Source organism: Cibotium barometz, chromosome 63, assembly GCF_041138505.1.
Source record: "Cibotium barometz isolate CiBa-2024 chromosome 63, ASM4113850v1, whole genome shotgun sequence".
Classification (NCBI taxonomy): Eukaryota; Viridiplantae; Streptophyta; class Polypodiopsida; order Cyatheales; family Cibotiaceae; genus Cibotium; species Cibotium barometz.
In genome coordinates, this window is record NC_141108.1 from 27,833,144 (window position 1) to 27,861,094 (window position 27,951).

The 27,951-nt window shown below is 45.6% G+C and overlaps 1 protein-coding gene across 3 annotated transcripts; it reads left to right on the top strand.

The window, feature by feature from the left end:
• Positions 1 to 363: 363 nt before the first annotated feature.
• LOC147603907 (glutathione S-transferase TCHQD-like) lies at positions 364 to 27,386 on the top strand. Of its 3 annotated transcripts, none has more exons than XM_086796034.1 (4): positions 364 to 485; positions 880 to 962; positions 25,637 to 26,027; positions 26,232 to 27,386. In XM_086796034.1, exons 3-4 carry the CDS (start codon positions 25,819 to 25,821, stop codon positions 26,815 to 26,817), a joined length of 795 nt encoding a protein of 264 aa, XP_086652160.1. In that variant the 5' UTR covers positions 364 to 485; positions 880 to 962; positions 25,637 to 25,818; the 3' UTR covers positions 26,818 to 27,386. The 3 variants fall into 3 exon arrangements, with proteins under 3 accessions (XP_086652160.1, XP_086652161.1, XP_086652159.1); XM_086796035.1 differs by lacking the exon at positions 364 to 485 and adding an exon at positions 592 to 744 and having other exon boundaries at positions 26,244 to 27,386; XM_086796033.1 differs by lacking the exon at positions 364 to 485 and adding an exon at positions 593 to 744.
• The last annotated feature ends 565 nt before the right edge of the window (positions 27,387 to 27,951 follow it).

Here is a 27,951-nt window from a genome sequence, read left to right on the forward strand (position 1 = left end):
GGCCTATTTAAAACCTTAGTTCCAAATTGGGATTTGTTTCTAAAGGTCTATAAAGCCACCTATTGGCTTAGCTGTTTTATGGGTCCCCCCATGGACTATCCTCATGGGACGTTGTAAATTCCTCCTCTCTTAATATATTCCTGTTTCTCCGGAAAAAAAAAAGGTCTATAAAACCTTAATGTACATTTAAGCCATGGTGATGTATATCAATAAATTAAAAGTACATGGGACATTGAAGTCATTGGAAAAGTGTGTTATTTGATTTAAATGTGCACTCACATTCATTATTATCTTATGTTTATTTAATTAATGTCTGGCATTCATTATTATCTCATGTTTATATAATTAATGTCTGGCATTCATTATTATCTCATGTTTATTTAATTAATGTCTAGCTATAGACAAGCTTATGGGTCTTTAACAATTAATCAAGATACTTATTAATTAATCACTCTACTTTTAGAAAAGCTGTTGCAGAACACAAGGTTTGTGCTCCACCTATCCAACTGTATTGCTGGCATTCATTATTATCTTATGTTTATTTAATTAATGTCTAGCTATAGACAAGCTTATGGGTGGGTCTTTAACAATTAATCAAGATACTTATTAATTAGTCACTCTACTTTTAGAAAAGCTTCCAACTGTATTGCTGCAATTCGAGCCATCATTAATCTCTCCTCTTCTGTTTTAATTACTTCCTTTTAGTTTCCATCTCTGCTTCTCTCAATTGTTATCAAAGGAGCGGTAATTTTCAAATTGTTTTAATGGGTTCTCCCTCCCTTTTTTTCTTTGTTTTGATTTTATTTATTTTTCCCGTGTGGGTTTCTCCCACACTTAACTTTGTTTTAGTTACCAGCTTGCTTTCTATCATATTTGCAGGATTTTCACCATCGTTAGAGATCCGCCCACATTTCTTTTTTGGTCGATTTTGCTGCCATTGGAAAGCTTGATCATCAACAAAGGTTAGTCATCTGTTGTTTTCTTTTCTGAAAGCCTAATCTCTGATCTGTGATCCTGAAGGGCTATCCTGTCTGCGTTTCTAAAGATTAATGTGCGATAGTTATGAATTAATCATTAAAGGTTAATTGTCTGATCATGCACGGGACTGCTTTGAAGATTGAACTGTGGTTGTCACCATAATTAGTCTTGATTTGTCTCTTAAGGTGTTTTATCAATCTGTGATGATCAACCAAAGGTGTAACCTGCAGTAATCTATCGACAGTCTGTCAATCATCCAAGCTACCCCAAATTTTTAGATTGAAGATACATTTTTAAGAGGGGACATCCTTTTAATCATCCTGAATAGCATTTGATCATTCTTTTAATTATAGAGGGAGTCTAACCTCTAGGTCTGATGAAAAGCCCCATCAAATCTTTTTTGTGAGCTCTAAACAACATCAAAGCATTTTTAAGACTTCTTGGCCCATCTAGGTTGGATTAGATACCCTATGGAGGTGTATTCCGTACACTTAATCAAAGAGATGGAAGCAGTTGCTTAAGACTTTGCCTGAGTCTGACCCGCGTTCCATAGCTAAACCCGTAGAGAGCCTGAATGCCCAGGTGGAGGTCCCAGCAAACACGGCGTGACCTGTAAGGGTCTGGGGGGAGGGCCTGCTCAAGTGTGTGAGTATAGAATTAGAAATATCTCAACAAATTTTTTAAGAAAAGGACTTTACCTGAGTATCTGGGGAAACACAAGGGGTTTCCAGCCAATGAGGTGATAGCTCAAGTGGTAAGTCTGCTTGTCAAGGACCAAGAGGTCCTGAGTTCAAAACCCCACAAGGTGCTTCCTTGTGGCGGCATTGCCTACTGGTGGTTAAAAAAGTGCTGGCAACCTACAGGCGGTGAAAAATGATAACTATGGGAGGATCTTGGGCCTAAGGCCAGTTGGGAAAAAAAAAAACACAAGGGGTTTCCACTTGCCTAATTCGTATGTGACGAGTGTGCGCAGTATGGGTTTTTTTGAGCTTGGACGGAGGGTGTAACAGGAAGGTGTTTATATGTAATAGTTATATTCAATTTAAGGTTTTTTATCCTGTAAAACAGGGTGTTGTTTGTTGGGTATACAAGCATGTAGCTTGCGTTCCATACATGTACTAGGTGAAACCCCCTTGGTGAAACAGGTCATCAAGTTGATGGTGCCCTTGCCTCTGTTGTACAATATGCGATTTCAGGCTGCATGTGTGCTTTTCAGCCAAAAGACTCAAATGATAAGTAGTGAAAACTCTTGAATTCGAGACTTATCATATTGCACTAAGATTGAAATCAGCTTTTCCCTTGAGGTATGACACACTGATCAGGCAATAAAGATAGCACGGCAAACCAGTGACAATTAATGTGTGAGAAGTGGTAGCATCAGGCTAGAAAGGTGTTGGCAAATATCTAGATCTGAACCCAAATCATACACAAACTCTAGTGAGGTTGGTGCTAGTCCCACTATCAAGCCTTCTGACCCCCGACGACTCCTGTGCTTTCAGCTGTTGAGAGTCGCTTGGGTTGGTGGAGCGTTTGATTTTTCCCACATACTGAATTGCTGTGTGGGAGGGCGGCCTATGAAGGTTAAGAGAGACCTCACTTCCTCTGCCCTGTTTTTTGGGGGAGGTGTGGCTGGCAGGCATGGAGACCCTTCTAGGTAGTGCCATCTCTCCAAGAGTGAGCAAATGTGCTCCTCCTGGGCTGGGTGTGCTGGGGTGCATGTCCTGGCAAAAACGTGGATTTCAACATAATAACATATTATGCAGGAAGTGTATTACGATGACAGCCAGGAGATCCAGAATGTAGATGATTCAAGATCAGATTCCTTAAGAAGAGGTGGGTTGATCTCCAAATTGGTCAAGCTGCGAGCTGCTCCCCCCTCAATCAGTGCTGCCCTCACCATCGCCCCTCTTCGCCTTCTGCGTTTCAGCCCCCACCTGAGCCCTTTGCTGCCCCAGGTTCTTTTGCAACTCCCCTCTCCCTCCCATGATATAGTTGACTGGAGCTTTTTGGAGGGCACGATGTACCAAACGGGGTTTCCAGTGGAGTGGATCCGTGGTGTTTCAGGACTTTACTCAGCCTCTCAGAGTCAGGTCGTCATTCAGGGAGCCCGAGGTGACAGATTCCCCCTTTCTCGCACGGTCTGGCAGGGCTGTCTATTGGCACCTTACCTCTTCCTGTTTGTCGCCGAGGTCATGAGCAGTTTTCTCTCAGCTTAGGAGACGAGGCTCCAAGGATTACGTCTCCCCATCCGTATTGAGGAGGAGCTGTTGGACTCAGAGTTTGCAGATGACATAGCAGCATACCTATCTGGAGATGTGGGGAACACCCGCCCCGACTTGGCGCCCAGTTGAGGCTTTCCAGTGGATCTTGAGGGGCACTCCAATCCCCTATCTGAGATGCTAGGTGGGCATCATATCTCCCCGGAGCAGCAGCTTGCCCCTCTTCTTATGAGCATTTGGAAGAAGCTTTTGTACTGAAGTTCTGCAACGCTCTCCTTAGCCAACTGAGTGGTGGTGGCGAACCAGGTCCTTCTTGCCACCATGTGGTACATTACTTCTTGTTGGGCCTTTTCCCGAGCATGCATTGGTCAGGTATAGTGGTTGATCTGGAACTTCTTGTGGGCCGGTAGTGATGAGAGGCCTGCCTGGGCCAAGGTGGCCTGGAAAGCGATCATTCAGCTACGACGCAGAGGGGGCCTAGGCATCATTGACCCTGCCATTCAGGCATGAGCCTTGCTAACCGAGTTGATTGTTAGAGGACTCCTTCTAGGTCGTGAGCCTTGGAAGGACTTCCTCTTGGCCCGGGTTTCAACCCGTACTTCGAGCCTGGGGGGCCCCTAGCCACAGAGCACCAGATGGATCTTCACAAAGATGCAGGCCCGCGGATTTAGCCTAGCTTTTGAGGACAGATTTGCAACCAGCCTACTCCAAGCTTGGGATCACCTCAGGCCAGCCCTTCAAAAGTTAGCTCTGGTAGCCTCGAAGGAGCATCTTCGGCAACCCCTGATCTGGAACCTTGATCCGTTTACCGAGTGGCCATATGTTGTGGGCCCGACCTCATGTATCATGGGGAGCGTTGAGCATAGGACCTGCAAAGTTCCTTGGAGATTGGCGTGCATACAAACAGCTTCCCACGGAGGCTCAGGAGTGAGCTTGACTGGGATCTGGGGTAGAGATAGACTCAGCCTCGACATCGACTGTGCTATTCCCCCGGAGTGGCTGATTCCTATCCCAGACCCAACCCCCCCGTAGTGGCTAGGTGTGTTTACTAGGCATGATAGTCTGTTGGCAGTCCATGGTGCGGATGAGAGTTGTTGTTTGCTCACTTTTTCTATCGGTCCCCATGGCAGATTAGAGAGATCAGACCCCCCTTTGGATGATTTCACTGGTTGCACCTTACAGAGGGTGAGGGTGATCTGATTTCAGGCACATGAGTGGCACATTGACCCCCTGCCGGCCAAGGTGGCCAGGGAGAGACTCTCGCAGTTATGGATTTGGGAGAGCCGGCTCCTCACACGCCTCCAGTGGGACCCGGGGGAGTGGACTTGGCGTGATCCTGATGATCGGGAGGAGGAGACTCTAGATACCCCGTTCTTCGCATACATCGCGTGGCTAGGCCACAAGATCTAGATGCCGGAGGTTGAGGGCACCCAGCTTATGAGGAGGAAGGTGGGGGGCTAGCCCTTTAGGTCTCTCACCTTCGCATTTTTGCAGTACCAGTTGTCACAAGGGGGCATGTGAATACAGAAAACTAGTGGCTCCAAATCACAACATACATTCAACATCCATCACAACATGATCATGAATCAATACATGTGTCACAGGCATCATAAACATATACATCCTGAAACCACATAAGATAATCTTGCTTATGGCATAGCACTAGGGGATGAAGTTGGGCCAGGCCCCCCCGAGGTATCTTTATTACGAATAGAGTACTCTCTTGTACATGATGCGGGTGTCAAGGGAGCTCCACTCCTTTGCCAGCACTAGATTTATCCAAATCTGTGACAAACAAAGTAATACAGGCTCTCGGTCACCAACCAGAGCAAAGCAGTCACCAACTGCTCAATAAAGAAAACAATCGCTCGGTCACCAACCAGTCAGCTAAAGCAGTCACCAATTTCTCTTTTCCAGAAAAGCCAATCCTCGGTCACCAACTAGGGCCAAAGCAGTCACTAGCTGCCTTCCTGTGAAACCAAGCCCTTGGTCACCAACCAGGGCTAAACAGTCACCACGTGTTTCCTTGGATTCACGGCTGTCCACACGATTGTGCAAATCAGCAGCTCCAAACAGGGCCAACCAGCACTTTGGCCAATTCGTTTTTGTAACTAGTGAGAAGGGTTGAAGCCAGGCACAAGCTATATCACTTTCCAACCCAAGAAATCCCTGTTCTCTTGCGAAGTTGTGCTGTAAATCAGCACAGCCAGCCTGTGGAGATGCAAGAGAAACTGTCAACCAGCACTAGAAGACTTGTTTACAACTCGGCCAGCACAAGAAAAGAGATAATTCCCTGTCGACCAGCCCTGCAGCACTTGATTATGCAGTCGACCAGCCACACAGCACATGCTCAACTAGTCGACCAGCCATACAGTTCATGTATATGCAGTTGGCCAGCTCTGTAGCATCAACAGGAACAGTTGGCCAGCTTCAAGGGTCTGTTTTCTGCTGTCCGACAGGTTTGAACTCCTCCAAGAAGAAGTCGACCAGCTCCTTTTGGCTGCCCCTGACTTGCTCAGCACACCACCTCCCAGAAAAGCAACTCGTGGGTCATAAAAATAACCCCTCAGCCACTTTTAGCAACTCATGGACTTTTGGTCCAGTGCCTTGGTGCCCAACACTCATAATTGGTCCCGGTACATTAATAAAGTCCAGCCCGATGTGAACTCTCTTATAAATTATAAGTTTGTCCGCCCAAACTTTAATGAGTATGAACCTGCAACCATAGTCTTTAATAAACAAAGGAAATAATAATTAAATAAGGGTGAGTGTGCACACTTACCACCTGCAAAACACATAAAAATCACCGCCTTAGTCCCAAATAGGTGTACACACATGCGTCCACGGGGTGTTTAGGTGTCTTTGATGCCCGTGGACATTCACAGGCAAAATACCAGGCAATGTCTAGGCAAACAAAACAAGTCACACATGCAAGTGCATTTCACAGGCAAAATGCTTGTGCGCAATGATTTGGATTAAATCTCCCAACTTGCCATCTTGTACACCAAAATAGTCGTGACCATGGGCACTACCCATGCTGGATCCAAATACTGTACTCACTAGAGCAACTGCCCTTGCATGAGTCCAATTAACTCACTAGGGTCACCAACCCTTCCATGAGTTCACATACTCATTGAATAGAGTCACCAACTCTTTCATGAGTTTACACACTCACTAGGGTCACCAACCCTTGCATGAGTGCATAAATTCAATAGTCAGAGTCACCAACTCTTCTTTCTAGCTTAGAGTCACCAACTCTAATCACTCATTAGAGTCACCAACTCTTTTATATGAGTGAATCCATCATGCCCCAGGAAATCCTTCCGCATGTCAAAGTTCTCTGGAGGATTGTGACATCCCCCTTGGCTTCTAATCAGTTGTCTGCAAACTGAAAAGCGTCCATATATGTAGTAAGGAGATCCGGGTACTCCTTAAAATATTCTTCATCAACCCACTTCACATCAAGTGGTGGTTAGTTTCTAAATTTGACTAGATATCTACGAACAAGCTTGCCACGAGGTGCTTTTTGTTCTTTGTGAAAGATAATCTGCGCAGGCTACATGATTTCTTCCAATTCATCTATCTCTGGTTGGTCCTCCACTACCAGTTCAACAAGATTAGGACCAACATATGGCTTCAAGAGACTGACATGAAAGGCATAATGTATAACACCAATCGAAAAGCACCTCATTGATCTTCTCCAAGATTTGAAATGATCCATAATACCTGCAGGATAGCTTAGGATACATTCTCTCTTTGCCTGTCTTCTTACGGAGGTGAGCTTTTTGGAATTTTAATAAAACCCAATCACCCTCCTTAAATTGCAACTGTTTTCAATGTTTATCTGCAACTTTCTTATGCTTTTCCTGGGATCTCTATTTGGTTGTCCTGACCTGTTGAAAAGGTAGTATCTAGATGTCACATGCAGAAGCTTTAGGAGTCTTCTTTCAACCCTAAACACATCCTGGAACACGTTGATGCAAAAATGCAAGCAAAAGAGAGAGAAGAGAGAGAGAGAGAGATGGCAGAGTATTCAGTATATTCATATATGTACAAAAAGGTACAATTCATGGCCAGTCATAGGCTGCCCTTTAAAAGGTTGAAAACCCTAGTCTAAATCCTAGTCTAGGACCCAATCCCAAAAGGGGACTGAATGAGTCAAATCGTTGAGCATAGATGCCTTTTATAGGTTGGAAAAAGACACAATAAACTGGCCGATTTGCTGGTAGGCCTGCTATCTGGATAAATATCACATTTTTGCTTCAGCCGACTCGATTCACCCCTATGTATACTGGCTGACAGCCTTCTATGTCCAGCAACATTCCATCACTTGCCAAATCTAGGAACACATGCTCCTAATCTATGGTTCTAATTTGTCTTTATCTTTGTAAGATTCCTCCCTCCAGCTTTTGAGGTGTACAAGTGTAAGAACCTCCCCTTTTGATCTTATAATTATTTCCCTCTTTGAAATAAAAGAAAGATCCTGTTTTGTCCTGTTTTGGTCTAGAGAGAGAAAATGTCTAGAGAGAGGTAATTCAAAATTGAGATATTTTTGGATATAAAAATCCTCCTAGTGTTTAAAATGATTTCCCCTGAAACAGAAATTAAAAAAAAACTTTCCAATGTGCAATTGGAATTAATTGAAAATAGGTAAAAAGGACCTTATCTTGAGGGTCCAGATTTTCTGAAAATTTTGGATTAAGGTTCCTATGGATCAATAAGATAAATCCAAATGTAGGGAGGAGATAAATTGAAGAATAAAAGAAAATCTCCAAAAAATGAGTAAATACTCACATAAGATGAAGAGTTGACTAAGGACAAGGTTTATTAGTTAAAAAAGAAGAGATATTTAGAGAAAATGATGCATTTAGTATGGGGAATTTTCCTCATGAAGGAGGTGCCTATTTCACATGTGTGGATGAGTTTTAAACTCACAAATAATGAGATATTTTCATCTCTCCTCTCTCCTGTTTCAACTAGATCCAAAAAGTAAGCTAAACTGACCTAAAAATGGTCAAAAAGTGATCATATTGATCTGAAAAATTCTAGAATCAGTTTGCTTGGTTAGAGGCTCACTTTTTCCTATAAATAGAAGCCTCCTCCTTTGTAAAAGCTCAATGGTGTTTATGCACTGTTACTCTGCTTCTGTCCTGAGCCATTTAACATTGAATTTCTTGATAATTTAATTGTTTTTTTGGCCTAATCCTCTCCAAGTGAATTTGGTGGCCACTCTTGTTGCAAACAAGAGTAGAACCCTCAATCCCTCAAGCCAAAGGAAAGCTTACAAGCTCTATGTAAGCTTAATTCTTACTTATTATGAATTTTTAAATATATGGTTTCCTCAAATTTTATGCTTTGTAAATGTTGAATTAAAATCTGATGCTATGCTTTGATGGAAAGGTCACCCCCTTCTCTTCTTTACAATTCAGCCCTTCTCAATCCTAGAAGTTTAATTAAAAGATTGATTAAACTCTTTTCATTGTTTACTCTCTTGATTTTTGAAAAATGGAGTAGATTAGAGATATTAGAATTTAAATTGGATTAATTCAAGTCATAAATTGAATGATAAAATTGAGAAATGGTCAGCCATACAAAGGAGGTTATGGCAAAATTTTCTTAAATTTTGTGGAACTAAAGTTTATCATTAGGTTATTCTAAAAGAGTAATTCCTTCCGTTTATGCATTCTAAAACATTTATTTTTATTTCAAAAGTGTCATTCTCATTAAAATTGAATTTATGCATAGAAAGATGCATAAAAGATTTATTTTTATTTCAAAAGTGTCATTCTCATTAAAATTAAATTTATGTATAGAAAGATGCATAAAAGATTTATTTTTATTTCAAAAGTGTCATTCTCGTTAAAATTGAATTTATGCATAGAAAGATGCATAAAGGATTTAATTTTATTTCAAAAGTGTTATTTTTCTTAAAATTGAATTATGCATAAATAGATGCGTAAAGAATCTTCATATCAAAAATTAAAATCCTCTTAAATTCTATGTTTAAATTTTGTGAATAGAAGTGATGAGAATATGAGGTGAATAGATGTGATAAGATAAGATGTGAATCAGATAGATGATTGGATGGATGGGGGTGATGTGAATAGAGGTAATGAGATGTGAGGCGAATAGATGTGATGAGATAAGATGTGAATTAGATAGATGATTGGATGGATGGGTGTGATGTGAATAGAGGTGAATAGATGTGATGAGATAAGATGTAAATCGGATAGATGATTGGATAGATGTGATGTGAATAGAAGTGATGAGAATATGAGGTGAATAGATGTGATGAGATAAGATGTGAATTAGATAGATGATGATTGGATGGACGGATGTGATGTGAATTAGATAGATGCGAATGGATGGATGGATATGATGTGAATAGAAGTGATGAGAATATGAGGTGAATAGATGTGATGGCAATTAGATAGATGAGAAGAATGGATGGATGGATGTGGTGTGAATAGAGGTGATGAGAATATGACGTGAATAGATGTGATGAGATAAGATGTGAATCAGATAGATGATGATGATTGGATGGATGGATGTGATGAGATAAGATGTGAATAAGATAGATGATGATTGGATGGATGGATGTGATGAGAATTAGATAGATGTGAATGAATGGATGGATAGGTGTGATGTGATTAGAGATGATGAGAATGTGAGGTGAATAGATGTGATGAGATGTGATGTGAATCAGATAGATGGGAATGAATGGATGGATGGATGTGATGTGAATAGAGGTGATGAGATGTGAGGTGAATAGATGTGATGAGATGTGATGTGAATCAAATAAATGTGAATGAATGGATGAGATGTGATGTCATGCTGTGAATCAGAATGTAAATGAATAATATGAGATGTTGTGAATTAGAATGTAAATGAATAATATGAGATGTGAGTGAATGTGTATGTGAAGAATGGATGTGAATGTGTATGAGAAGAACTGATGTGAATGAGTATGTGAAAGAATGGATGTGGATGTATGTGAAAGAATGGATATAGATGTGTATGTGAAAGAATGTGATGTGATGTAAAGAGATGAGATGTGACATGAATATATGTGGATGTGAAGTGATAGATATGAATGTATGGATAGATGCGAGTAGTCGTACATGTGAACGATTGGATGGATGTGGATGAATGAGATGAGATGTGTATGAATGAGATATGATATGGATAGAAGTGATGTGATATAATGGTGATGAGAATGAATGTGATGTGAAGGGATGTGAATCGGGATAGATGTGAATGAATGAGATGTGATGTTAGTGAAGGTGATGTGGTCTGAATGGATGAGATGTGAGTGAATGTGATGTGGTCTGAATGGATGAGATGTGAATGAATGTGATGTGAATTTGGGTAGATGTGAGTGGATGAGATCTGATGAGGATAAATTGAGGAAAAATGTGATGAGATGAAAATGATGAGATTGGATGAGAATTGGAATACTTATGAAATGGTTGTGGAATTAATGTGGTTTGATGTGGAAAGACGAGAGTTTGTTATAGAAACTGTATTTTTGAACTGTTTTTAAACGACTGTTTTATGTCAAGAACGCTGGAGAAGCATTTTGACCGTCTTGTGAATGAGGTCGTGGAGACCTAATCTAATAAAGTTGCAACAACTGACGGAGAGTCATTGGAGGACGTCTCACGTAGCGAGGTCAGCCGAGGTCTTGACCAGTCTCGGTTCGATTAAAATGGTGAGCTTCCGGTACAGTGGATGAGGGACCAAGGAAGCGGCCTATGAGTGAAGCACCAGGTCACCTGCGAAGGATCCTAGAGGGTGCTGACCATACGGTGCTCGGGCTCTGGGTCGCCGACGATACCCACACGTACGTCGTGGAAGATATTGGAACAAGGAGTAAGAGTTGTTTTCTGAATTCGGGCATGGATCTGGTTGATTGACCTTGCTGGTCTTCAATGGATGAGTCCATGGCTCTTTTATATGGATACGTTGGTTGATCTTGCTGATCTTCAACGGAGATTCCATTTTTGATATGTGAATATATTGCCGGTTACTATGAGCTAGGAACTATCGAAAAGGCTCTTGAGTAGATAGGTGGTGAGCGTTCTAGTTGCCAATGATGCCATAGGTACATCGATAAAGGAATGATTGGAAACAAGGATTCAACCAGAGATTTTGAGGATTATGATCAGTGACACAATGGTTTCATTAAAAGATTGTTTTTTTAAAGATAGCTGATTTTGTGAAAAAGGCAATTTTATATTAGGTGTGTAAGTGGTGTGACTAGTTTTAAGTTTACATGAATATCCGGCTAGGGGGCGTGGGAACTCTTTTCCCTGGTACCTGGGACAAAACCTAACCAAATTCTTAATTGGATCCCATCACTACAGTGGTTGGGCGGTTGGCTAATCCACGGGACTGGCTGGACTGATGGATCCTTAAATTGAGACTCAATTCTGTTATGGTACGATAGATGAAGTAAATCCCGAACAAAAATTGTTCTATGGAAAAGAATAAACGGCTGTGCCTCTCAATGAGAAAAAAAGCGTTGGTCTCTATGATCCAAGTGCAATCTTTTTCTTGATCTGACTATGGGACTTACGGGTTCGGTCAGATCAGCTCAGTGAGTTAAGGCTTTTGATTACGTTAGAGAAAAATTTATCTTGGAGGAATCGCCCGTGCTTTCCGGGCAAGGGAAGTTTTTCCGGGTTCGGTTTTGGAAGAACCGATGGATTAGTCTCTTGTCCGTATATCCGTGGGCGAGGCCCCGAGTGTGGGACCTTGCCCCGCGCAAGAAGTGCTACTTCCGCTGCTAGCACCCCTGAATTCGTTGCGTGGTGGGGACAGGGATCTTACAATCTTGTTGCCCCTTCAGGATTAGCCTCTAAGTTCAGCCAGTGCATGTCTTGCACATGACACCAGATCCCTGACATACTCATCTGCTGCTGCAAATATTTCATTCTTTGTGCGTAGGATAGGAGGCAAAATAACTTTGCTCTAAACAATTTTAAAGGGTGCCTTTCCCGTAGAAGCATGCGTTGTATTGTTATAAGCAAACTCAACAAGTGATAAATACTTCTCCCAATCTGACTTGCTGTCAAAGACATAAGATTTCAGCAAATGAAGGAGTGTTGAATTTGTAATTTCACTCTGCACATCCGTCTATGGATGATATGCTGAAGAGAAATTCACAGTCTCCCACAATTGTCTTTGGCATGCCATGATGCTTGAAGATTTGAGCCAAAAATATCTTAGCCATATGCTTTGGCTTTATGGCCTTCCGCACAAGAATGAAATGTGCCTGTTTATTGAACCTGTCACAATAGTCCAAATAGCATCATTCCCTTGCTGCGTTTTTGGAAGATCCATGATAAAATCCATGGCAATACTTTCCCAAGGCTGATTCAGAATCGGCAAAGGTTGAAGCAACCCTGGAAGTCTTATGCTTGTCAATTTTGACCTTCTGGCAACCTAAACATTAGCGTACATAATCATCAATGTCTTTACGCATCTGAGGGCAAAAGAAATACTTCTCCAAAGTGTAGTGGCAAGAATGCCTCTATGTCCTGCATAAGGCGGTATATGGCATTCCTCCAACACTTTTTGCCTTAAGTTTTTATGCACAGAAAGACGGTTGTGCATCATCAAAATACCCATCACATATAGAATAATTCGGGGCTGAATTACCTTGCTGTAAATCAGCCCATATATGCTGAAAATCATCATTTGTGTGATAGGCGTCATGCATATCTGGAGATCTTGATGATAGGCCACAATAATGGCATGAACTTGAGGCCTTCGGAAAAGCGCATCGGCCACTACATTCTTCTTTTTGGGAGTGTGTAAAATCTGAAAATGAAACATAAGAGAGGAAATTTTCCCATGTCAGATGCTTTTCAGACAACTTCGTTTCCGTAAGAAAGTACCGAAGACTTTGATGATCGGTCTTAATAGTAAATTCCGCTCCTAATAAATAATGCTTCCACATCGTGAGAGCATGAATGATTGCTAAAAGCTCTTTCTCATAAACTTGCAAATGAAGTTCCGCGTGTTGCAACTGGTGGCTTTCATATGCTACAGCATGTCCTTCTTGGTTTAATACAGCACCAATACAATCGCCACATGCATCACATTCAACGGAGAATGGTTTGTGTAAGTCTGGCACAATTAAAACCGGTCCAGACATGATGGCTTGCTTTAAATCATGAAAAGCCTTCTTTTGTACATAACTACCACTAAAATATTGCCTTTTTCTTGGTGAGATCATGTAATGGCGAAGCAATTTTAGCAAAGTGCTTAATGAACCATCGGTAATACGAGCATAATTCCAAAAAACTTCGAACTTCATGTACCGTCTGTTGCAACTCTGGCCAATCCTTGATTGCTTGCAATTTGGCTGGATCCATGCATACGCCTTCCTTTGATACAATGTGACCAAGATAGTGGATTTCTAAAATGTTTTCTATGCTTGAAGGCACCCATGGTAGGAGTGTTTAGGGGGGTTATCACCCCATAGACTGAAGCAAACTTTTTCATACCTATAACGTGTGCTTTCATACGAATGATTGGAACTATGGCACAGACATATGTCTTCATGCCATGAGAATCGGCATTGGCCATCAGAGAGTATCGTTGCATCATCTTCAGATTAAGACGGGGAAAGCAGAGCGCATCCCATGAGATGGACAGATATGCAGATTATGTAGCAGAGAGGAAACGTAGTCAGAGGAGCACTACATGTTTCGATGCCTTGTAGGGTCTCATAAGCCCTTCGGGTCTTTTGTAGACATCAATATAATCCCCTCTCTCTCTCTCTCTCTCTCTCTCTTCTCTCTCTCATTGGATGTGTGGCTAAATATACAAAATGGGCTAACCCTTTTTTTTTTTTTTCCGAGAAAAGATCCTTTCATTAGTTAAAAAACTGCCCACTGGGCTACAAAAAACCTCTCTTGCTCATAAGAAGGCAGAGCAGAGATCCAATCAAGGCAGCTAGGGAGACTCTCCCTAGGTGCAAAAAGGTACAAAGATCAGTATAAAAAACTGAGAGCTATATCATACAATAGGAGGGGGAAAAAGCCAAACAGGTGGCCTGTAATGCCAGCGGGGTCTCCCGCGTGTAGTGTATAGAAGGGGCCGCTGCGCCATTGGCGCCGCAAGATCGCCGCATCCGAGTCGCCCTGGATGCGGTCATACTCCCCGCGCAGGGTGTGGATCAGCTCCTGCCAAATCCCCCGAACAGTCTTTGCTGGTGGCTCCAGTCTCCCCTCAAAGGCCCTAAAACACCGGGCTCTCCAGGTGAACCAGATGGTGAGGCTGCTGAGGAGCTCCCATCGTAGATTCCTCTCCTGTGTCCAGACGGCGGACGAGAAATCCGGTGAAGGAACAAGGCGAGGCTGGCCCCTAATGAATCTGATGGCCTGGCTGTCCTGCTCCGTCTCGTATCCCAGAGCAGGCCCTGACGATGTCGACCAAGCAGCGGCACCCCACGTATACATGCCCTCTGGAGAGAGGGGGACCAAAATGCGCAGTATCCTTAGCCAAATCTGCTGCGCCTGTGGACAGTCCCATAGGCAGTGTCTCTGTGTCTCCAAAGGGTGGCCGCATCAGACACAGGCCGCCGGAAGACCACTGTAGACAAGCCAGGTGCCAACTGCAGAGCCCCCGTGGGCAACCAGCCACTGAAAAGTCGAGATCCTGCGTGCCTGTCGACTAGCCCAGAGCCTGGCCCAAAAATCCTCCAGGAACTCCTGTGAGAGTCCCTGTAGCCGCCAATGCTCCGCTGCGGCTGGAGAGACCATCCTCCTCGCAGTCAGAATATGCCTCCCCAACCGAACAGTGTACTGGAAAAAGGTAATCTCTGTGGCCTCGGGGGACGCATAAGGATCATGCCACTCGTACTCGCCAGGGTCCCACTGGAGCCGGGCCAAAGGGCGCGCATCATATGCCCAAATGCGCCAATCAGAGTCCACATCTGCAGGGTCTGGATCAATATGCCACTTCCAGGAAGCGGCGGCCACTACCCGTATGCTCTGAAAGATGCACTCTGCACAAGTGCCAGCGAGAATGCCAACGGAGCCCCCACGCTCCCCGAACCTGTCGCCCACATAGAAGCGATCAATCCGTGATAGATTAGTCCCTCCCTGCCGGCGATCTGACCAAGAAAAACTAAGACTGTCCTGAGAGCGAGAGAGAGCCTCATGCTGCCATGCATCAGTAATCCGCAGTGTCATGCAAAATCGCTCCCAAGCTCCAAGCTCCGTGCTGTGCATGGTAACATGACTGCCTCCCACCCTATCGGCCGGGTCCTCAAGCATGTTGAAGTCTCCTCCGACACACCAATGTGCGGCCTCGGGCAATGCATCTGTAACAAGGGTCCAGAACTCTACTCTGGCACTAGCATGGTTAGGCGCATAGACATTGAGCACGCCAAAGAGCTTATCATGCATCCTCAGAATAACATATTGTGCTCTACCCGGCACAATGACCCCGCGATCCACAATGGCCTGCCGCCATGCATCATGACCATACATACTCCTCCCTGCCCACCCAAGGGGCCAAACCTTGCAGACCAAAATGTGTCCCATCTGCCAGGCATCACGGAACCATATCTCCGAATCGTGCTCTCACTCAAATGGTGCTCCTGCATCATCAGAATATCAATATTGCCCCCAACCAGGCATCTTTGAAGCTCCTGCCCCAAGCATTCACGATAGCGTACATAGTGTGTGCCGCCAAGGTCCTGTACATTCCATGAGATGATCCTCATGGATGACCTGCTGAGGTGGAGGCTGTCTCAGCCATACGACGGCGGGCCTTCGCAAGCAGCTTGGATGGAGAATAGTCCCCATCCGAGCGGCTACGAATCTGCCCACCCGGTGTGCTGCAAGAATCTCAGATCAGGCGCAAGTGGCTGTGTCCCATGGCGACTGCCTCCCGCTCAGAGAGAGCAACCTTGTGTATACATACATATCCAGGGTCGCGTGCTAGGTCTGCCACTATGCGAACCACTAAGTGGCGAACCCCGGAGGCATCCGCACTCCCGGAATCAAAGAAGTGAGCCAGCTCCCAGAGTCGGCCTATCACGTCTGTCACCTTTAGATCGCTCACATGGTGAGAAAACTCAACTGCTTGAGTCTTCAGAATGCTAAGAGCGAGATCCAGAGTCCACTCCCGGTCACTAGTGCCGCAAAGAGGGAAGGAGAAGGCCACGCTGAATCAAGTGCCTCCTCCCCTCGGGCCGGAGGTATCACCACATGCACTTTGATGGGTGCTGGCTCATGGGGGCCCTCCGCTCCAAAAAGCCGTGTGAAGGAGTAGTCAAAAGCCTTCGAGCGCTGTCGAGCGTCAAGCCTACTCAGCCGACTGCGGATAGAAGATATCCGTGAAGCCCGAATCGGCATGGTAGGTCTCCTCTGCGGAGCTCGAGCAAGGTCGGTGCTCAGTGCCCGCCGGACAGCAGGTGAGCGCCAGGGTACTGCCAGGGGCTCCCGGGGAGCTGAGGCGAGCGGAGGGGGAGGGGGAGGGGGGGGGAGAAGGGGGTGGGGAAGGAGCCACTGCCAAAACCGGAGTGGGAACGGGAGGAGGCGAAGGCAGAAGCGAGGCGGGAGGGGGGGGTGGGGGCGAAGGAGGGGGTGCTGGCATCTCCAGATCCTCAGTCTGCGCTGGGGTCTCCTCCTGGAGGGGAGCTAAGCTGTTCCTCACTGGAATCCAGTGATGCTGAGACTGTGACTGCTGCTGCATCGGCCTCTGGGCCTGCTGCTGTGGCTGTCTCCCTCTACGGCGCCCCTGTCTAGGCTGCCAATCCGAGGTCTCCTTGGGCTGAGCAGGTGTCCTGGAGGCTGCCTGCCGAGCCGCATCTGTGGGTGGGCCATCGCGGGCCTGCTGCTGTGGTGAAGGTCAGGGTCTCCTGCGAGGGCAGGCCTTGGCCAGGTGACCGACCTGCCTGCATATAAAGCACTGGTTCGGGAGCCGCGAGAACTCCACTCTCTGATCAATCCATCCCCCCCCTATCCTAGGTAGCTGAATGACCTTCGGAAGGGAGGAGATGTCAGGAACCAAAACCCTGACTGAAGGCAGGCCAGCTGCTCTAGCCACCACTGAAGCTGCTGTGGGGCCAATCTCAAGCACCGAGCCCACCAATGCCCCTATCCTAGAAAGCAGCGGAAGGTACTCGCGGCGGCAGAGTCCAGGGAAGCAAACTATGACATGAAAAAGGCGCTCTCCTTGCTCGGCCGCTGCTGGGTCGAAGCCATGCTGCCAAGGTCTGAAGAAGGCCTGAGTGCCCCTGATGTCCAGGGGACTCATGGCTAGGACCTGGGCTGCGCTCTGGGCTGTCTCGAACTCGATCTGGTAGTGTCCGCGGCCCAGTAGCTGAACGTCCAGGATCTTGCCCACATCTGCGAGAAGGCGGGCCTGGAGAAGATCCCGGATCTCCCCTCTGCTGGGGCGAGTGCCGACTATACGGCAGATGGTGGAATGTGCCTAGAGGCGTTCCACCTCTGCGGCGAGGCTCGCTTCCTCTTCCAGCGAAAGAGAAAGCCTGATGGGGGTATTCTCAAGGGCGGGCGAGGGGGCTGCGGAAGAGTCCCTCTGAGGTGGGGCGGGAGGAGCCTCCATCAGTGTCAGAAGCTTTGTCGAAGGCGAAGCGTAAACGGAAAGCCCTGCAGGAACTGAGCTGCACAAACGGCGGAGCGAGGAACGGCGGAAAAGAAAGGGGGGCGGAAAGAAAGTGGGGAGGGGATACAAACAAAGGCGGCAAGGGCAGGGGGGGGCTGGCGCGAAAAAAGAGAGCAGTGGAGGGGCGGGGCTGGCGCTGTCGTGCCATGGCACGTCTATGGTGTGAAACCATGCATGTGAGACCATTAAATACAAATTCAGATGCATGGGATTAAGTGCCATGACTTGAGTCATTATATGATGCCCATGTACATATGTTCATATTGTAAATGAGGTTCAATAAGACGAGCTGAAGCTGAGCCAGGTCTCGAAGCCTCAGTACATGAGTGTGGTGTGCGGGTGGTTGCTAAATGCAGGGCACCAATCTGGAATGGCCGTGTCTTGGTAATAATGATGCTGATGATTCAAAGGTTGTGGGCAGCATTGTTTTTGGAAGGTCGTGGGTGCAGTTTGATGGTTATGGAAAAGGGTGTTGATCCCTTTTGATCCAAGAGGGAAATGTGATAATGGGTCATGATGTTGATATTGTATATAATGTTATAAAGTGGGTGGTGGAGAGAGAGGTTTGAAGAAAAAGGAGATATCAAACACATGAATGTGTTTGATCCATGGGGTGGGCTAAATGTGTGGTGAATCCATGGCCCATCCAAAACTTGAGGTATAGTAGGATGGTGTGTATGTATGTTGGTGTGAAGTGGATCCCAAGTTGCTAAAGTCAACGTAGCAGCCAAGGGTGAATAAGCGCATATGTGCAAATAAGAATAGTAAGCACATGGAGATCCAAAGAGGCACACGACGCAAATATCCAGAAGGAACGAGAGGCCGAGCTGGTAAAAAAAAAGCGGGGTTGATGAGCAGAGAGAGGGAAGGGGGGTCGAACTGCGGGGGGGGGGGAGCTCTTGGGCGTGTGCAGCGGCTAGCGTGTGCAGAGGAGAGTGACTGGGGAGGCCAGGCAGCTGACGGGCGTGAACAGGTTAAGCCAGCCGCCTTGTGATAAAAAAAAAAGGGTTGATGAGCAGAGAGGTGGTGGTCGTCTAGAAGCGCAGAGCAGAGGCGCAGTCGAAGCAGCCCAATTCAGGCTGGGAGCTTGTTACAGTGCAGAGGCGAGGAAGGGCTGGGCTGGTGAAAAGCGGGGTTGACAACCAGAGACAGGGGGGCACCGCCTTGGGTCGAACGGCTGGGGGCTCTCGGGCGTAGCCGGAGGCTTTATAGAAGCGGCCTTTGCAGCCACAAAGCTGGGAGCGGACAGACGCGAGGGAATGGTTGAGGATGCCGCCTCTGAGGCCAGTGTGACTTTGTTTTGCCGCCGTTCTTCTGGGCTGGCGATGCCAGAGTGAGTGTGTGTTTTTTTTGTCTTTACTGCTGCCGCCATTTTATGTGCATTGTTCATGGGTTGCTACATCAGCAGGGAGTGTGTGTATGCTTCATTAGATTACTACCGCTGGTAGAACAGAGAGTGTGTGAAGTGTTATTATTGGGTTGCTGCCTCTGAGCGCAGAGATTCTGGTTTTGCTCCGAAGAGATGATTGGATGCTGCAGGAGAAAGGGCAAAAGTATGAGATAAAGACCTCTTTGTGAGGATAATGAAGATGATGAACACTACGGAAACTCGGGGAGTTCGTGACGCTCTGTTCAACCTCAACTTGTGAAGGAGCTATCTTGACTCCTACTCACGATATACCTGCGTGTACGAGATGAGTACTATCATTTTCATACCTATCATAGTGTAAGGGTAAGCATTAGCAAAAATTTATGGTGTTAATTTGGCTTGCTCATTCATAGCCGGTGGAGCTTGTATTGTGAATGAAGATTGTGCTATGCCTACATGTGTTATGTATGAGGCACTTGGATAAAGGGACAGGTGATCTATGATTTGAGTTAATCAAGCTCTTGGTTCGTGACTTGTGTGCAATCATCAAGCTGAATTTGGGAATGTTTTGAAGTGAATTGGCACATGTACATGTCAACCGAAATTGAGATGTCACATGCCATTTGAAGAGATAGGGATTGGAAGCTACTCTCACAGCCAGAAGTCTCGCACTTTCCCAGCGATACCGCCCACGTCACGACAGCTTTGGTGAACCCGACGTGAAACTGCTGGGGTGAGAGTTAGTGGTGAAATACACAGTGCAAGCTATGGCTGAGAATCCTGAGGGACAGGGGGTTCGTTTTGACCCCGGGGTTATGCAAATGTTTCAGATGTTTACTATGTATATGCAACAGCAGCAAGCGGCCGAGAGGGGGCAAATTTCCACGACTAAAGCACTGCAGTCAATTGTGAAAAAGGTGGATCAATTTGATGGTAAAGACATCACAAAGTACCTACGCAATTACACAAAGGAAATGGAGCTAAACAGGGTGACTGAGGAGGATATGGTTCGAAGCTTTGAGCTGGTATGTGTTCCCGAAATAAGAGAGCGCATAAGAGGATTACAGGCAGCACATGGTGGCAGAAACTGGGAGGAGTTCAAGCTTGCTTTGAAGGATGATTATTTCATGGAGGATTCCGAGCGGGTGACCAAGCGAACTTTCTTGGAGTGGGTTACAAAACCCAAAATTGGAATTTCTGCCACAGAGTTGCTAAGAGAGGTTGAGAAGCGCTATGCCTAGCTGTCAAGGATAGAGCGCACAACCTTAGACAGGGAAAAAACAGAGCTCTTCTTACAAGCAGCTGGGAAAGATCTCCAAGAAAAACTGGAAATTCTCCTTGAGGATAAGGATACAGAGCAGGGGCTAAAGAATGATTGGAATGATGTCGAGGATGCGGTCACCATGCTAGCAAAGCGGCAGCGAAGGAGGGATAAAATGGTGATGAGCTCGGCAACTCCTATAACTGTTACCCCTGAGAATCTACCAAAACCTGCTGCTGCAATCCCAAAGGTAGAAGGGCCGATGGATGAGCTTATTAAGGGCATGCGAGACCTAAAACTGAAGATGTCCAGGATTGAGGAAAAAGGGCTACCATTAGGGCAGGCTTCTATGCAAAGGCCTCAAAGCAAAGAAGGGTTTACATTCAGATGTATATGGTGTGATGACCCAGAACATGCGAAGAAAGACTGTGCCAGTTATAAGGAAGCCCTCAGAAACCAACTTGTATTTTTCAAAGATGGAAAAATCCACCTTACAGAGACTGGTCTTCCGTTAAGCACAAACTTTGGGAAAGGAGGGATGAAAAAGCTGGTTGAGGATATGGCTGCTAGCCATGCCATCTCTATGGTTGAGGCAGCAACCTATGGGTTAAAGGCCAGTCAATCAAAGCAAGAATCTGAGAAGGATGAAGACTATGAGAATGAAGATTTTTGGCCATCAACAATGGAGCTAATTGCGTCTGAGAAGGTATCTAAGCAGGCTTTGCATGAGGCAAGAGACTGTATACGTCTTGAGACTGGCTGGGAAGAACCTGTGGATTCTCAATCTGTTCATGCCTACATTGCAAAATGCCAGAATAATGAGGCACAGGTAGAGGAAAAGCGTAAGAGGGAAAATGACGAAGGAGATGCCATGGATGATGGTTATGATGCTTCTATGAATGCTTTGCCATGTTTGTTTGATAGTGTTCAAGGTGTTGATGATATGCATGTTGCTAATGATGTTATGGAGGATAGTGCATATGTGACCGGAAGTCATACGAATGTTGTTTCAGAGGATGTTTGCTTTGCAGATGGTGGTTTTTGTTTGGAGTTTCTCTTTCAAGACAAGCAGGTTTTGTTAGAGGATCAGTTTAGTGAAGTTAATGTTTATGTGGATGAGTCTATTGCTCAAGACAGTGAGGATCTTGGGATGGCTCAGCTGTTTGATGATGATGAGTTTCTATTTGCAAACATCGGTAACCAACAATCTATATATGAGGGTTCTTGCACTCTTGATGATGCTAGAGATGTGTTTTGTTTACATGACAAAGATGATGCTTTTGATGTTTATGCTATTGATGGACCGGGACATTTTGATGTAGCATCACACCTTGATTTTCTTGCACCAGTTTGCATAGATGCATGTGAAGCAGATAGATGAGGAGGTAATATGCAAAAGAGCACAATGTGATGAATGGCTTGCTATGATGCCATAATGTGTATTTGAACCAAGGATATGTTATAAGTCAATGGAGCAGGCTCATGTGGAATGCAAATGGGTATTTGATCGTGATATATGGATTGTTGGCAACCATGACAGATGTATTTGGGGATTGAATGCAGAACAATGGTGGATAATCAGGAAGGCTTTGTTTTTTTTACTTGTTTGATATTTATGGATACCAAAGCTTGGTTTGAAACACTTTAAAGTGTTCCAAACATGGGGGTTGGCCAGATGACAGGTTCTTTTTGCTGATTAATGTATGAAGATGACATTTAGATATATGTGGATCTTGATGATGACTTGGCACATACCGGAGGATGTGCAGGTTTAGAGGGGGTGGATGTCGTGCCATGGCACGTCTATGGTGTGAAACCATGCATGTGAGACCATTAAATACAAATTCAGATGCATGGGATTAAGTGCCATGACTTGAGTCATTATATGATGCCCATGTACATATGTTCATATTGTAAATGAGGTTCAATAAGACGAGCTGAAGCTGAGCCAGGTCTCGAAGCCTCAGTACATGAGTGTGGTGTGCGGGTGGTTGCTAAATGCAGGGCACCAATCTGGAATGGCCGTGTCTTGGTAATAATGATGCTGATGATTCAAAGGTTGTGGACAGCATTGTTTTTGGAAGGTCGTGGGTGCAGTTTGATGGTTATGGAAAAGGATGTTGATCCCTTTTGATCCAAGAGGGAAATGTGATAATGGGTCATGATGTTGATATTGTATATAATGTTATAAAGTGGGTGGTGGAGAGAGAGGTTTGAAGAAAAGGGAGATATCAAACACATGAATGTGTTTGATCCATGGGGTGGGCTAAATGTGTGGTGAATCCATGGCCCATCCAAAACTTGAGGTATAGTAGGATGGTGTGTATGTATGTTGGTGTGAAGTGGATCCCAAGTTGCTAAAGTCAACGTAGCAGCCAAGGGTGAATAAGCGCATATGTGCAAATAAGAATAGTAAGCACATGGAGATCCAAAGAGGCACACGGCGCAAATATCCAGAAGGAACGAGAGGCCGAGCTGGTAAAAAAAAAGCGGGGTTGATGAGCAGAGAGAGGGAAGGGGGGTCGAACTGCCCGGGGGGGGGGGGGGGGGGGGGGGGGGCGGGGGGCTCTTTGGCGTGTGCAGCGGCTAGCGTGTGCAGAGGAGAGTGACTGGGGAGGCCAGGGAGCTGACGGGCGTGAACAAGTTAAGCCAGCCGCCTTGTGATAAAAAAAAAAGGGTTGATGAGCAGAGAGGTGGTGGTCGTCTAGAAGCGCAGAGCAGAGGCGCAGTCGAAGCAGCCCAATTCAGGCTGGGAGCTTGTTACAGTGCAGAGGCGAGGAAGGGCTGGGCTGGTGAAAAGCGGGGTTGACAACTAGAGACAGGGGGGGACCGCCTTGGGTCGAACGGCTGGGGGCTCTCGGGCGTAGCCGGAGGCTTTATAGAAGCGGCCTTTGTAGCCACAAAGCTGGGAGCGGATAGACGCGAGGGAATGGTTGAGGATGCCGCCTCTGAGGCCAGTGTGACTTTGTTTTGCGCCGTTCTTCTGGGCTGGCGATGCCAAAGTGAGTGTGTGTTTTTTTTGTCTTTACTACTGCCGGCTCTCAGAGCCTGGTGACTCCATTTTATGTGCATTGTTCATGGGTTGCTACATCAGCAGGGAGTGTGTGTATGCTTCATTAGATTACTACCGCTGGTAGAACAGAGAGTGTGAAGTGTTATTATTGGATTGGTGCCTCTGAGCGCAGAGAAGGAGATGTTTCTGGTTTTGCTCCGAAGAGATGATTGGATGCTGCAGGAGAAAGGGCAAAAGTATGAGATAAAGACCTCTTTGTGAGGATAATGAAGATGATGAACACTACGGAAACTCGGGGAGTTCGTGACGCTCTGTTCAACCTCAACTTGTGAAGGAGCTATCTTGACTCCTACTCACGATATACCTGCTTGTACGAGATGAGTACTATCATTTTCATACCTATCATAGTGTAAGGGTAAGCATTAGCAAAAATTTATGGTGTTAATTTGGCTTGCTCATTCATAGCCGGTGGAGCTTGTATTGTGAATGAAGATTGTGCTATGCCTACATGTGTTATGTATGAGGTACTTGGATAAAGGGATAGGTGATCTATGATTTGAGTTAATCAAGCTCTTGGTTCGTGACTTGTGTGCAATCGTCAAGCTGAATTTGGGAATGTTTTGAAGTGAATTGGCACATGTACATGTCAACCGAAATTGAGATGTCACATGCCATTTGAAGAGATAGGGATTGGAAGCTACTCTCACAGCCAGAAGTCTCGCACTTTCCCAGCGATACCGCCCACGTCACGACAGCGCGAACGAGCAGAGGCGGGGAGGGGGGGGGCTGGCGCGAGTGAGCACAGGCGAGGGGGGGGGGGCGCGAAAGAGCCCAGGCGGGCCGGGGGGGGGGGGGGGTGGCTGGCTGGCGCGAATGAGCACAGGCGGGGGGGGGGGGGGGGGGCACAGGCGGCAATGAACAGAGGCGGGGGGGGCGCTAAAGAGCAGAGGTGGGGGAGAGGCGAGGGCAGATAGGAGGCGGGGAAGGGGTGAGCGTGGAGGCTGCAGCACGAGCAGGGGGGGGAGCGGAAGCTTCAGCAAGCGAAAAAAGTTGATTAAAAAAAAAATGGGCTAACCCTCTTGCCGCCCAAATGTGGCAAAAGTGGTTAGTCCATGAAGTTGATATTCAACATGTCCTGTGTTTGAATCTCACTTCCGTTGGATAGATCGTTTCGGTCTCTTGGGATTGTATCATAAAAAAGCTTCTCTCTCTCTCTCTCTCTCTCTCTCTCTCTCTCTCTCTCTACAAGTTAACCTTGGTCCTCGACTAAGAGTATGCTAGGCACCTTAGTGCAGCTCCATCGTTTCTCAAGGGTGTTGCGGATTGGGAGAAGATGTGGTACTCCTAAAGAAAGATTGGGGAAGCAATTGATTAGTAAAGCGTCCCAACTGAGTTAGTGTAGTGGTCAAGCTTGTGACTTGTAAGCTCTAGGTTATGAGTTCAAGTCCCACTAGGCTCTCTCATGTTATAAAGGGACACCTATGCTCGCTTGATGTGTTTGGTTGCTCGGGCTCTTGCCCCTTGAACACTCGAGTGACTCCTCCTCGGGTGGTGGATCACCCGAGATAGGAGGATCCATACGAGACCCCTCCGTTGTTCCAACGCTCGACTCATCGCGGTGGTCATGGGGGATGCCTAATTCGTGGCTCTTGCCCGATGGTACGTGGCCCTTGCCCGACCATGATAATTGGCTAATTGTTGGAAGGGGAAATCGGCTCCACCCACTTGAGTGGGCCCCGGGTGTGTACGAAAAAAAATAAATAAAAATTGATCAGTAAAGCCACCAAGGAGTGCTTGTGAGAGAGTAGCAATGTATGTTTCACAACATGGAATACACTCGTTAGTCTTGGCATGCTGCAAGAAAGTTGTTGCAGGGGAGTTTGAATAGTGTGAGTTGAAACTAGCCTTACCTTGGTGGTTACATGTAGGAAATACATCTGGGTTTCAGATACAAAGCTAGCTTGCTGTCCATGTTAAAGCCTCAGGTAATTCGGGATGCTTCCCATGGGAAAGTGCTGCTTCAGGTGGAACAAAAGGGGATCAAAACTTTATTACTGATCTTTCGACCTGTTTTTGGAACAAGTAATAGTCATTGAATAGGTAATCGCCATTGTCTTTGTGACTAACTCCTATGTTTGTAACAGGGACAGGGATGTTTTAAACAACAGGCATTGTAAAACTGCAGATTTCTTCCTTTAGCTTGTTGCATGTATCCATTTCCAAGGCAGACTTTGTTTAGATTGTGGACGGTTGAAAGAGTCTCTGAGTTCTTTTCCATTGGACGGGACATCGCCGCTGATGTGTGTTTTCAAGACACATTGGCGACATGCAGCTATATCATCATGCTTTTTCAATGAACAGCCAAAAAGTAAGGTTGGCCTTAGAAGAGAAAGGAATGGACTACATTTCACACAGTTTGAATCCCATAAAAGGCAAGGATTTGGACGTGGATTTGTTCAAGGTTAACCCGGAGGGTAAAATGCCAGTGTTCCAAAACGGAAACCTTGTTCTGACTGAGACACTTGTGATTGTACAGTAAGTTTTCTTGACTGATCAAGCATTGGTGTACCAATCAAATGCATGCATTCCTATGCATTCATGGATGTGCATGTGGCTGAAACGTTCCTATGCATTTTTTGGCGTCTTGTGGTTTTGTTGCTGTCCCAAGTAATGAAACATTCTTCTGTTTGCTTTGTATGAGGATGTGCTGGATTGTTGTGCTCATGGACCTTGTCACAGGTTCATTGACAGCATCAATGAGCCATTAGGTGGGGATGATGTGAACAAGGAGAAACTACACGAATGGATGCGATGGATAGATGAATGGGACCCGAAGCTCTTCACTCTGAGCCACATCCCCTTGAAGCTACGCACATACTTTGGCAGGTTCAAGCGCAGAGTGGCTATTGCCAGGATGGCACAGAACCCTGACTTTGCTAGCAATTATCATTCAAAGCTGCACAGGGCTTACGCAACTGATGAGATGATGAAGGATACGGAGGCAGTGGAGGCAAACAAGAGACAGCTGGAGAGGTTGTTGGACATGGCTGAGGAACAGCTTGCCAGCACCAAGTACTTGGCTGGGGGCTCTTTCACCATGGCTGATGTAATGTTCTTGCCTGTATTGGGCTGGATGGAGCTATTGAGGATGGACATAGAGTACATTCACAAGAGGCAAAGCTTGTCACGCTACTGGGATCAGGCGAAGCGTCGCCCCAGCTACCGCGTGGTCATTGGCCGATACTTTGGAGGCCTCAACAAATACAAGACGTTTTTCACCACTTCCATCAATGTAAGCTTCCGGGATCTTATCAAAAGGTATTAGGGTAAGGAATTCCATGGGTGGATGTAAAGATATAGAGGTTTTTATGCTTGAGGTCAGATACATGATCTCATCAGTAACCAAGATTAATAGAGCTCAAGGTATTCACCGAAGGATTACACCACATACAGTTCCAGTTCATATGCCATTGAGGTGTGCATTGTTTGTTAGAAAGAGAGGACCTACAGGGCTGTGCATAAAGGATTCCCAAGGTTTTTCTTCTTCTTATAGGCTTTCTTTCAAGGTATGAAGGGTGCATGCCATCATTACTTGAGCTCTCTTATTAGTATGGGGGATGATGTGTGTACATGACAGTTGTGAGAGATGGTGCCACCTTACACTAAATTGGGATGTTGACAGACCAAAGCTTATCACATTGAGATACTGTGTCTTCCTCACCCATGTGGGTGCTGTTATATGAGTATGTACGTACTTCGTTTCATCTCAGTTCCTCAAAAAACAAGATTGTGATTTGTGAATAATATTACTGCATAGCTTCTGTGAGGGGAGTATACTTTTGTCTTTTGTAGTTCATTTACCATATTGCAATAATAGTTGTGCGCACTTGCTCATCTTAATAAGAAAATATGTGGGGGCATTATTTCTGTGTCCCTGTACCTTGGCTTAACATTGTTGTTAAGTTTGCATAAATAGAAACATTTGGCCAAAACGAAGCCGCAGTCTCATCCTCCCTTCCACATGTAAAACAAAAGCACCTAGTATAATTGAATACCTTCACTAAATACATGTTTGGCTCTTACTATTTACCACAAAACATTTGAAGGGTTGGATTAAGTGTTTGCTTATGCTATTTGTCATGTCTAGTTTACTTTGTGAATAAACTTTACTCTCTTGGTTGAAGTCTATGTTAATTTGGGCAGGATCTTTGCTACTATGTCTCGCCCACTTGGCACTACATTCTTTGGATTGTGAAAGGTCTAACTGTGATTCAAAAAGCAAGAACTATGCTTTTGCTCGCTTTCTACCACGTTCTCCACTTGATGGGCTGCTATGAATTCTACTTGGTAAGAAAAAAATAGGAGAGCTTATTGCTGCTTTTGTTTAAATGGAGGACCATGTGCTAGTGGTGTGTATCGTTTATATTGCATCCACTTGGCGATTTCATGGCTTGTTATA

Coding starts and splice junctions, on each gene's coding strand:
- LOC147603907 (XM_086796034.1), top strand. CDS start 25,819: ATGCAGCTATATCATCATGCTTTTTCAATGAACAGCCAAAAAGTAAGG. Junction 26,028..26,231: donor GAGACACTTGTGATTGTACA/GTAAGTTTTCTT, acceptor ACCTTGTCACAG/GTTCATTGACAGCATCAATG.